At 43.3% G+C, this 12,558-nt stretch overlaps 1 protein-coding gene across 3 annotated transcripts in view; it reads right to left on the reverse strand.

Moving 5' to 3' along the window:
- Positions 1-12,558, reverse strand: part of LOC142503430 (uncharacterized) — a 48,662-nt gene that overhangs the window by 15,636 nt on the left and 20,468 nt on the right. For all 3 annotated transcript variants that reach the window (XR_012804019.1, XM_075615588.1, XM_075615598.1), the window contains exons 4-5: positions 4,157-4,219; positions 2,733-2,875 (exon numbers count right to left, since the gene is read on the reverse strand). Coding sequence is in view for 2 of the 3 variants with exons in the window: in XM_075615588.1 (XP_075471703.1) it covers positions 2,733-2,875; positions 4,157-4,219 (206 nt within the window). In the remaining variant the exon portion in view is untranslated. The remainder of the gene's footprint in view (positions 1-2,732; positions 2,876-4,156; positions 4,220-12,558) is intronic.

A 12,558-nucleotide genomic window follows, 5' to 3' on the forward strand; every position in this document is an offset into this window, starting at 1 on the left:
CTTTCACTGGGTCAATCTTAGTATAAGTTCATTGTGTGCCAGCACTCTATTGTGCTTTATATTTTTCCACGGACAAACCAGAGGACCTGATTAAAGGGAAGTACCACACTTAGGTGGGAACGGGCCTGAAGAAGGGCCTCCATGCCTGATATGTAGCATCCCTTGTATATAGACACTTTTTTGGTCTTAGCTATCATTAACTGCTCTGGTTAATATATCATGTTTATTCTAGTACTGTTTTGGATTAGTCCTAGTGTTTCCTGTGTAGGCCTACTGTATTTGTTCCCTGTTTCCCCAGGCATTGGGTTCCATCATTAGTGTGGGGAGTGGGGGCCACTGCTTCCAAGTATTACCCTGTATATGTTTAAAAGATTACTTGGTGTATGTTCACCATGGAGAATAAGAGCACTTTTTTTTAACATCATTTGTGTGAGTGCCATTTTTTTGTACGAAGTGCTGTGGGCGTCTTTTCTATTGTGTACAAGATATTTACAGATCTATGGTAGTTGCCGGTGTTACAGCTCCAGATTGGGAGATGAAAATGGCCTGCAAATCTCATGGGACAAAAGAAAGCAACGGCAGATTACTTGGCTTTCTATTGGATGGCACCGATTGCCATTTTTTAAAATCCAGCAACTAAGACTGTATCTATATTGGAAATTGGGGGTCCCCAGGGCTAAAAAGAACACAGTTCAGCTCTGTAGGACACACCGGTTCAAATTCATTCTCCAAAAGTAGTGGGATTGCTGCTTTAAATCGTATTAAAAATACAGTCCAACGATCTTTACCCAAATGTTATTAAAAGCAAACACCGTACCAGGATTTTTATTCAATCACTATGACCACAGGAACAACCATAAATATTTGATTTGCATACAGTAATAGTTTCATCTAACCCATATCAGTTTGACAAAGATATGAAGTTCAACTTTTAACCTTATATTTAGCGGTATCCACAAGCATGAATTAATAGAAACGCTGCACATGTAAAAGTTACACCATGAGAACACCAAGGATCAGATCAGAGTTTATATTACATAAAGATACTGTATTGTCTGGCACAATTTATTTGGAATAAAAACATATTTTAAACTGAACATGGACAGTAATATGTACCATTATGTACAGTAAATTAGGTTCTAATTCCTAACCTATTTTTCCTTGTTCATTAAATATTTTTCCCTTATTACTTGGAGGTTTCTCAGGAATTGAAGTAAAAATTAGTTTATGTTCCAAAGAATAGTAACATGGTGAAACATTAGTTCAGACCTCAGCAGTGGCCAACTCGGATTTTTAAGTTTCACAAATATTCATGTGGGAATTTAGTGTTCACTTTGATTACAAATTACTTTTGTTGTCTCTGCCTTATAGATAAAATATGTATGATACTTCAGTGCATTTCAGAGGTGGTATCCTACATGCAACACCTCCCCCAAAACAACTAACTCAATAAATCGTAATCAAATATACACAAATATAATCTTCTTTACAGGTTTTAGAATGATGTAGCCTAAAAAGAAAAGAGCAAGGAAACAGAATTTGACAAAAAAAAAAAAAGTTGAATTATCTGTGTTTAGTTGCATGCCCTTATCCAAAAACATTTGCACATGCACATACTGTACTATGTAGTATTCAAGTGTATTTAAGTCCAAATCCACAGAGGTCAGTTATTGATTTAACAAGGTGTTAATTTAACCTGAATTAAGTGCTTACACGTATCTTCAAAGCTCACTAACGCACTGTTAGGTGCTGTTATTCTCTGAAAGCGGTATTGCGTTAACGAGAGAGGGGGAGAGAGAGAGAAGGAGCACACCTAAGAGAACTGCAATATATGATCGTTTGGATATGCAAAGTATATTTAAATTACTTAATTTACCATATGTCCCAGGTATCTCATGTGTGCTTGGGGTGGGATATAAGCAAATGGGGACTGTGGTGCTCTCTCTCTCTCTCTCTCGTTGTTGCTTTAAATGGACTAATAATAGAGTTTTTCACAAGTGTTTTAAATGCTTATGATACCACACAGGCCTCATCTTCATGTGTACTGTGTCATATACTGTAAATTAAATGTACACTTCTCAAGGATGAATCCGGCTAGTAGAATTTTGCACCACATTCAAGGTTAGTTCCAGGTTGTGAGGGGGAACCAACGTGACAGTTGCTTATAGATAAAATTATTGTGTACAGAGCTTTTAAAAGTTCAAACATCTTTTCTTAAAGTCTGCTGTGTACTATAATTTCATCTACAGATGCAGCTGCCGTTATTCGAACAAATCACGGAGCCTTTTTCGTGTGCGCTGCTGTACTCCACACGGCATTAATGCGGCGAATCGCCCCAGGCACACGTGTTTATCGCGGTTGCTTTGTTTGAATTTCATGGATTGTGTGCAATTACATGCAATGAAATGAATGAATTGTAATGTGTACAGTACTGTGCTACTGTGCTACTGTGTCAATTTCAGGTGTTTAAAACCCAGAACACTAAAATGCCATTTTCTGCACTCGCCTGCACTCGCATCTAAAGGTGGTACGGTTGGCAGAAATCCTGCGCCATGACATGGGTATTCCGAGGTATACAACGCGTGAAGTGTTCAAATAACGGCCGATGCATCTGTATGTAAAACTCTTGTTGGTTCATTGTGTATGACAACCTGCATTGAATCTGCTCTTCTCCAGGGCCCACACAGCTACTGGAACTTTGATGGGACAGGAACCACATACAAATGAACTACCTCCAGTCACATTTAGCGTTGAGGTTTTTTGATTGTATAATTGCCCTCTGTAGAAATGAGACAATTTCCTTAGACTGTAGTCCCTTGGCCAGCCTCAGTGGCGTGTTTCTTTTGTTGTCCTCACTTTCTAATTCAACTCCATCCTGAAGGTGAAAAGATGTTGTGAGTATTCTGTTACACTTAACCACGTCCACGACAATGTGAATACATTTGCAATCACATGACTTACAATGAATTAATTGAATTACAATGAGTCTGAAGCTGGTTCATATGTTATATGGCAACATATAAAGTAGCAGTCCATGCCAATCACCATGTTCTCAGCAGAATGTTCCTAGGTTGCGGCGGCAATTACGGGTATGCAGGCGCATGCGCAGAGCACCAGATAGTGGCGGCCATTACATGGTTAGCTCCGCAGAGTTCCAGCAGACCCAGAGGCTGAGAGTCACAGGGAACAGAGTAGCCAATAGCGTGGCCGGATCCCCTGCACAGAGAAAAGGATACATGCCAGTCGGAAGGGGGAGCAGAAAAGCAGGTAGTGCAGAAGGGGGAGCAGAAAAGGGTACTGCAGGGGGAGCAGAAAAGAGCAGGTAGTGTCCAGAGAGCTGTGCTCCCCTGGACTAGGCCTAGTTTGCCCCCTGAGGCCCCAGGTAGGCCCTGAGTCCCTACCAGCTTGTTGGTGCTGTAGGGAAAGGCCCCTTAGATAGGGATATTTCCCCTTTAGCTTATAGTGTCAGGGACACAGCAGAGACACTGCGCCGAGACTTGTGGCCTGTGGTCTGGGACCAGACCACCACCGCAAGACAGAGACTCTCCTAAGGTGGGACACTCCAGTGGGAGTCCACCCCACGCAGAGGTGGACGCCTTCGCTGACGACGACGTGGGATCAGACTGGTCTTATCATCAGTTGGCGGTACCCAGGTGCTAGAGCCCGGCAGGTATCACACCCTACAAGTGCACCGACGTTCTCCCACATTCTGTGGGTAGTGCTACCGCACACTTTGGGGTGGTTTTGGCTCCTGTGGACACCGGGTAGTTAGATGCCCAGGGCACCTCAGTACTTTGGGGGAACCGCACCAGGGTGTATAAGGTGGTGGTTGGACAGTGGGGCACTGTGTGGGCATGGCCGTGCGAGGCCTGTATATATATGTTATTATTTGTGTACCAGTAAAGATAATCTGTCATAACACTGTATGTATATCATTTCTCTACTGTTTGTTCCTGGGCAGGGGTTATCCAATTGTGTTTGGATCCCTCCCAGGTGGAGGCACTGTCATCACACATATCAGGTGCACCCCAGGCTCCCTGTATCAGAGGATCAGGCCTCCTGTGAGCCCAACCAAACAAGTAACACACACACGTAGTCACCCTAGACACAGGGGAAAGGGGGCTACACGTGTAATTGCCAGTTCTGTTTTACTCACTTGTTCACACAATAGTTGGACAGTAGGAAGATTTCCACTTAATACTGCTAAATGCAACGGGGTCTGTGGAGAAAACAAACAAACATGTAATTGTACTATAATGTGGTTAAATACAGAACTTTACAAAGCACATTTGCCCATGTTCACTAATCTGAGCATGCATTTTTGCATGTGCTATTGCTTTCATGACTTGCATTCACTTCAATACCACAAGTGTGAATTAAACAGCATTCGCGGCTTAGTACATTTGGTCAATAGTCTTTGTATTTGAGTTAATTCATGAATTTATTTATCAAATGTTTTATCAGGAAGTAATACATTGAGAGTTACCTCTCATTTTCAAGTATGTCCTGGGCACAGAGTTATGATGACAAATAATACATGGTTACAAATACATAGTTACATAATTGAACAGGGCATACATTATATACAAGACATTGCATCCACAGTTAAAGAAAAAATATATATTATATATATATACAGTATATATGTAACAGTTACAGACAAGATTAAAATGTGAGACAGCTGTAGTTTTGAAAGAACTTAGACTGGCGGCTGTGAGAGTCTCGGGTAGATTGTTCCAGTTTTGGAGTGCACGGTAAGAGAAGGAGGAGCGGCTGGATACTTTGCTGAACCTTGTGACCATGAACAGTCATTTTGAGTCAGATCTCAGATAAGGGCTGCATGTGGTAGGGGTGAGGAGCTTGTTCAGATAGACGGGTAGCTTGCCCAGAAAGTATTTAAAGGCAGGACAGGAAAGATAAACTTTGCGCCTAGACTCAAGTGGTGACCAATCTAGTTCTTTGAGCATTTCGCAGTGATGTGTGTTGTAGTTGCATTGGAGAACATAACGGCATATTGAATGGTAGAGGGTATCAAGTTTGCTAAGGTAGGTTTGGGGTGCCGAGCCGTATACTATGTCTCCATAGTCGATAATTGGCATTAGCATCTGCTGTGTGATACGCTTTCTGACCAGCAGACTTAGGGAGGATTTGTTCCTATAAAGAACACCTAATTTGGCATATGTTTTGGATGTCAGGGTATCAATGTGAATCCCAAATGTTTAATGGGAGTCAAATCATATGCCCAAGTATTAAAACTAGTAACATGGGCTAGGGTGGTATTAGCGTTGGTTCTGATCTGGAGTTCAGTTATTGGAAGCTTTAAAAATGTAGCCTTGGTCCCAAATACCATATTACAGTCTTGTCAGTGTTTAAAAATAGTTTGTTTTGGGAAATCCAATTTTCAAGTCTCAAAAAGTCAGATTGAAGTATGTGTTCAAGGTCGGAGAGGCTAGGGCTGTGTGCGAATAATATTGTGTCATCTGCATACATGTGTATTGAAGCTCCCTTGCAAGCTGTAGGAAGATTATTGATGAATACTGAGAAAAGTAGGGGCCCCAGAACAGAGCCTTGCGGGACACCATGGGTGATATTCATGGGGTTGGAGTTAGAGCCTAAGATATGAACATATTGGGATCTACCTGATAGGTAGGAATGAAACCAGTTTAAAGCATGCTTCCCTATTCCAGAGCACTGGAGTTTGTTAAGCAAGATAACATGATCAACAGTATCAAAAGTCTTTGCAAAATCTAGTAATATTGCACCAGTGAGTTGTCCCAGTTCCATTCCACACTGGATCTCATTGCAAACTTTTAGCAGGGTAGTTACCATGGAGTGTTTGGGGCGAAAGCCAGATTGGAATTGGCTAGGGAAATTTGTCTTAGTATAGTAATCACTTAATTGGGAGTAAACACATTTTCCCATGAGTTTGGATAATATTGGGAGAAGAGAGATTGGCCTGTAGTTTGAGACAGTGTTTTTGTCCCCACTTTTGAAGATTGGAATAACTCTAGCAGTTTTCCATGTCTTAGGGATATGGCCTGCAGACAGAATAGAGTTGACTATGGAAGCAATTGGTTTGGCAATGGCTGGGGCACCAAGTCTTAGGAACATAGATTGCAGTAAGTCAGGTCCACATTGGCTGCTTAGTTTTAATTTGAGGACCACTTGTGTAATCTCATCTTCAGATACTGGGACAAATGGAAAATTGTGGGCAGTGTTGGGAGAGGCTGAGGTTATAGGGGTAATCTCAGAATGAGGTTCATGTTTGTGGTTTGGGTTGTGTTTCACTAATATGTTAATAGCACACCCCACAAAGTATTAATTGAATGCATTTGCAATGTCAGTGGGATTTGACAGAGTAATATCCTTCTTAGTGATATTATTTGGTTGTTGATGGCTAGAAGGATGGAACATATTGTTGATAACCTTCCAGAAGTTAGCTGGGTTTAATGTATTCAGCCGAAGATTGTTAGAGTAATATTGGGCTTTTGCAATGTCTTCTTTGCCTTGTGCACATATTCCGCAGGCATCTGTAGTTATTAAGATCCTTGGTAGTACCAGTTACTTTGTAACTTTTCCACAAGGCATCCCTGAAATGGTAGAGCACTATAAGGTCAGTTGTAACCCATGGAAGGTGGACCCACCGTACTCTTATTCTGTATAGTAGAGCATGGGTATCACAGAGTTTTAAGAACTCAGATTGGAAATAGTCGAGTGCATTATCGGGGTCGGGAATTAAGTCAATTCTGTACCAAGAGCAGTTGGCAAGGTCAGCCAGAAACTGTTTTGGGTTAAAGTTTCTAAATTTTCTAGTGAGACATACTAGTTGGTTTGGGGTGGTTTAATTTTCCTTACACATTACACTATTGCATGGTTACTGAAAATGTCAGGGAGGATGCCAGAAGATTGGATTCTATTGGGATTAAAGGAGAGAATCAAGTGTAGCAAGGAATGGTTGTGAGATTTCAGGTTTGTTCGTGTGGGTTGGGAAATGAGTTGCGTTAGGTTAAGTGACTTGAGTTGTATCTGGATGTTGTGGTTTTTAGGGTCGAGCCAATTGTAGTTGAAATCCCCAAGAACAAGCAGCTCACTCTTCTCATTCAGAGAGGAAATTGACCCAAGAAACTTGGTGATATCAGTCAGGGACTGTAAAGGGGCTTTAGGGGGGTGGTAGATGCCAGCAATCAGGAAGGGCTTAGAAAATGGGAGGCAGATTTTGCCAACTAGGATTTCAAAAGAGGGTTGGCTTGTGGGGCAATTTAACAGTGTAAATTGTAAGGTGTCTTCAATATAAAATAACACCCCATCTCCTCTCTTCAACCTATCTTTCCTAGAAGTGGAGTATCCCTGAATGGCGATATTTGCATAAAGGGTTTTAGGGGTCAGCCATGTTTCTGTGAGAACGATGGCTTTGGGTTTATGCATAAGGCACCATGCTCTTAGTTAATCCAGTTTGGGCTGCCGGCTCCGGATATTTATATGGGCGACAGATAGACCTTTTTGGAATTTGAAGGGGGTATTCTCAGTTGTATGGGACAGAGTTGAAAAGGGGGGCCTGGGTTAAGTTCAATATCACCTGCTAAAGAGAGTAACAGTCTGAGTTGAAATTTGAGTAGTTGTTTGCAAGTTGTACATGTGTGACTTTTGCCTTTAGAGTAAGCGGTGGTGGGTGTGCTGGTTTTCAGAGTTCTCCACCAACATTCTCTCTATGCCCAGGACATACTTGAAAACGAGAGGTAACTCTCAATGTATTACTTCCTAGTACAACATTTTATAAATAAAATAAATAAACATTCAGTAGATTGTGCAAGGCATTTGAGTAATCCAGAGTGTATAATGATATTGGGTGTGGGGCTGGAGGGAGGGGATTGTAATGGATAGAGTAACATTTCCATGAGGCCACAAGAAATAACAAAGTTAAGATACCTAACAGGTTCATTATCAGAGGTAGGTAATGTTGCATGAAGCTGTTGTGAGCCAAGTGAGACTAAACAGCAGAGGTATGCATTTTCCTTGCCAAAATGTGTTGCTGCATTGCAATGCTAGTGCCTATTCAGGGTTTGCAGAGGGAGTTGTGTGAGGGGCGGGGGGCAGTTGTGTGCAGTCTGTTGGGAGAGGCTGCAGTAAATAAGGTGTACGTTGGGGGCGGGGGGTTAAAAGTGCTGGCTAGCAAGCATGGGATCAGAGTGTGGTCATATAAGCTCACATTGTTGGCACAAAATATATATTTTTATGTATGTCTCTCTCCTACTTTTTTTGTCATGCTCCTTTATACCTACAATATCCATCTATAATATCCGTAGCCCTCTTTCCACGTGACTAAAGAGACTACTTGTGGTGATTACCTGTCAGGCGTACAGGAGGCCTGATCCTCCACCACTGAGAGCCTGGGGTGATTACGTTAGTTGGTATGCAGCGCCTCCACCTGCGAGAGATCCTAACGCAGTAGGATAACCTCTCACAGGAACCTACCAGTGTGACTGTGAGGGGGTAACCAGGCCATAAATAAAGGTCTTATGCCCGGCTAGTTACCTCCGAGCCATACTGGGGAGATTAGAGTGTCAGCTCTTGAACCCCGTCATGGCACATGCATTGTGTTGTAATAAAGAATTTGTGTGTTTTACCTTTCCAGGAGTGCTAACCAGTGGAGATCTCAGGCTATGAGTTTCAGGGTAGGTTTTCCGGTGAAGGTGTTGTCGGATTGTGTCAAGATAGAAGGGGTCCAGAGTTGCTGGCCACCCCAAAAATGTGTCCGGGTTTCAGGTCAGATTCCCGGGGACATGTAGATACAGACCTCCGGGCAAAATCCTCCCTGGAAAGCAGTTACGTGACTCACCACCAGGTTTCCCTGCTTCAGCACAGACCAGAAACGTAAATGAGGGCATAGGGATATGTGTATCCTGGGTACAGTGAGGGGTCCCTAGGTTAATGGGAGTCCCCGAGTATATGCTCCAATCACCAGAACCAAGTATAGAGGTTCTGGGTTGCTTCAACCATCAATAAGGTTGCAAGCTGATTATATGTCTAAGTCCAATTTCCTATGTGTTTAGAAAAGTAATTCTGAGATTGAACCTAAGCATTATTTGGTTCAACTTTTTACACATTTTCTTATAGGATGGTCTAGGAGCGCTGAAACTGTACGTGTGTATCTTTTCAGTTAAAGCAATGAAAAGAAGGACTTAGACAAAATTGTGAAATATTTTTATTTCTGACATTGTGTATAATGGTAGATATTTATGCCCTGTATATGAGCTGGGGATTTCCAAGTCTGTAGTTCCGAGAGACCCTGTGGCTACCAAGCCTGGCGCTACTGAGTCTGCTCGGGTCCCGGAGTTGAAAGCCACAGAGATTGCCAAGGTGTAAAGCCATTTGGGCGAAGGAGTTAGACTCAAGTACCCTCGTCCTGGCATGAATGGGAGTCATCGGACTACCATTCGCCCAGACCTTGAGATGCCTAGCTCCATGGGTGGCTTTTGACTCACAGGCGGCAGAAGTGCCAAGTTGGCGCATGCCCCTGTCAGATTTCGAATCCATCCTTGCCCGGCTTCAGTAGACTGGCAAGTCTCTGATTGGCTGGTAGGAATTCTCCCACGCTCGAATTGGCTGGAGTATTTCATGAATGGGACTGAAATACTATAAGAACGCCAGCAGCCAATTCGGTCCTCAGATTCTAAGCGACAAGACAGCAGCGGCAAATTTGAAATCACTAAAAGATGCTCTTGGAGAAATAGCAGTGACCGGCTTCAGAGATTTTTAAGTCAAGAAATTTTCTAAGTCCCACTTTTCTGGGCCAAGTTCTGAGAAGAGAATGTAGTGGTCGCGGCTGGAACTATACACCGAAAAGAGTACCAGGACGTTTGGTGCTTTCTTCCGGTCAAGGGATCTGGCAGCTCCGGAAGAGCTACAGCAGTGGCGTCTGGTAAGTCATGCCAATTTGAGTTCCAGGACTTTGCGGGCTAAACCCCAGTAACCCAAAGACATTGTTTATGGACTGTAGGAGCTAGGAAAGGCAATTTTTTTCACCCAGACCCCCAGTAAGTGTGTTTTTCCATTGTATATTGTCAGTGGTCGACAAATCACCAAAAAATCTACTCGCCAAACAAAAAAATCTACTCGCCACCTAGTACCACACGTGTGCTGCTTGGGCCAATAGGAGCTCACCACGATGTTAAATCCACTCGCCCGTGGCGTTCAAATGTATAGGTTTGTCGAACACTGTATATTGTAATCCATTATGTGTACGTCTGTTTCCAAGGAATAAATCACAATTTATTTTACTCCTTGTTTTGCTCAATGATCTGTACACGGTTTAAAAGATGTAAATACCTGGTCTCCCGTGACAACTAGTAATAGATAACACACACACACACACACACACACACACACACACACACACACACACACACACACACACACACACACACACACACACACACACACACACACACACACACACACACACTATGTCTAACTTATATTTACTGGCATATAACTAATGTTAATAATAGCAAGGCTATACAAGGTCGCACCCACACAATACTCCCACAGTGTAAGCCCACCACCTGTGAGGTTTCCCCAAAGTAAGGAGGTGCCTTAGGCACCGAACCACCCGATGTCCACAACAGGAACCCCACCCCAAAGTGTGCTACAGCGCTGCCCACAGTGTGTATGGCCGATGGTGCACTTTGGACGATACCTTCCTTGTCTTAGTCCAGACCAAGCTGTCTTGGCTGAAGGTTCGCAGAGCCGCAAAGTGTCCCATGGCGTGCGTGGTTCCTCAGGCGTCCGCCTCTGGTGGGACTTCCCACTGGATTGTATCCCTGTTGAGTCTCTGGTAATGGATAGGCCTGGACCTGGCTCCAGACCGCAGGCACTGCGTGGCGTCTCTCTACTCTCACTATAGGCAGCTACTGAGGAAATGTCCCTAGCTATGGGCTTTCCATGTAGCAGCCACAATCTGGTGTGAGTCTCGGCCTAGCTGGGGCCTAAGGGGAGATCTGGCCTAGTCTCAGGGCTCCTGGCACCTGAGACACTACCTGTCTCCTTGATGTCTTGCTCCCGACTGGCGTGGTCCCCCTTGGGCTGCTGGAAGTTGTAGTCCCTCACGGAGCCTATTGCTAACATGGCTGCCGCTGCTGTGAAGCCCCTGTGCACGCACGCACGCACAACCTTCCAAATGGCCGCTGGGACCCTTTTTCGCATGCGCGACCAATTCAAGATGATGACGCCCTGTACTGGTGTCCGCCCCGAGCCCCGGGGCATCGGAGCTCTCCTTCCACTGCTCGCAGCCTCGCACTCCCTATCCGGGTCCGCCTGCAGCGATGGGGGCACCCGGCATCTCCCTCAGCCTCCCCCCCACGCACAACTGAAGCGGAAGATAAGGGGATACCGAGGAACAAGGGGAGAACTGGCTACATATCTATTATAATTGTCAATTACTGTCTCTCTTCCCTTCACATGTTATATTCCCTGTTCCTGTCTTCCTCCCAGTCTCTGTTTCTATTCCCCTCTTTTCCTCCATGAATGTCTTCTTTCCTCTGTAGAATGTGTCTCTGCATTTAATGTAGATCCTGACGCATCAAAGTGCCGGTAAAGAGCTCCCAGGCTGATCAATTTACTCCTAAGTATGCCAATTTATTCTTACGTAGAATAGCTCTGCATAGGTCTTATTAACTTGAATGTGTTTTCATAAGATCAATTTGAGAAACAAATGTGTAAGAACCTTTAAGTTAAGCTGATCTATAGTAATGGGGAAGAAGAGGTTGGAGATCCCATGGGGACTGGAAGCGATGGAAAGTTGTGTGTAATTGGAGGGGGGAAGCTAGTGCTCGGAATATGGAATGTCGAGGCATAATGTGTTTCTCCGATTACTTCCTGAATGTGGTTGCTGATGTGCAAGTGTTTAAGGCCCCCTTTCAATATGCAATATGCGATTTTAATTGTGCAGGACTTTGTTTTACAGCATGAGGAAGACAGCTTCACAGCATACTGAATAAGTGGCTAAGAATTTGGTTTATGTACTGATAATATGACAATTTGTATGCATCTCTCTGTCTTCCATGTATTGAAATTAATTTAATTTAAACTGCTTCAAAACATTAAATTCCTGAATGTGCAGTTCCAATATTAACCGTTTCTATTTAAAACTAAAACAATATTTATAAATAATACAAATATATACTGAACATTACATGTAGTCTAACATATAGGACTATATTTACTAACCGGTGCAAAGCCATAAGGCATTTTATGCCCCATTTAAGTAAATGGGCTGCAGGGTGGCCCAAAATGAGTAAACATTTCCACTGTGAACATGTCCTAAAGAGCACCTTGTCATTAAGCTTTTTCTGGTTCGACAATGTAATTTGTTATAGTAAAGAGCTCAGAACCCCTCACCATGATGTAAGCTAAGTAGACATTTAGACAGGTGTAAGATGATCCTCTGCTGTCTCAGATGAACACTTTATAATATGCATGTGTAGCACTGTTTCCCTCTAAACACAGAAGCTACTATTGCTGTATGTACCTGTATGGCTCACAGGAGCCTAAGACTCCGCT

The sequence above is a fragment of the Ascaphus truei genome, chromosome 1 (assembly GCF_040206685.1).
Source record: "Ascaphus truei isolate aAscTru1 chromosome 1, aAscTru1.hap1, whole genome shotgun sequence".
NCBI lineage: Eukaryota > Metazoa > Chordata > Amphibia > Anura > Ascaphidae > Ascaphus > Ascaphus truei.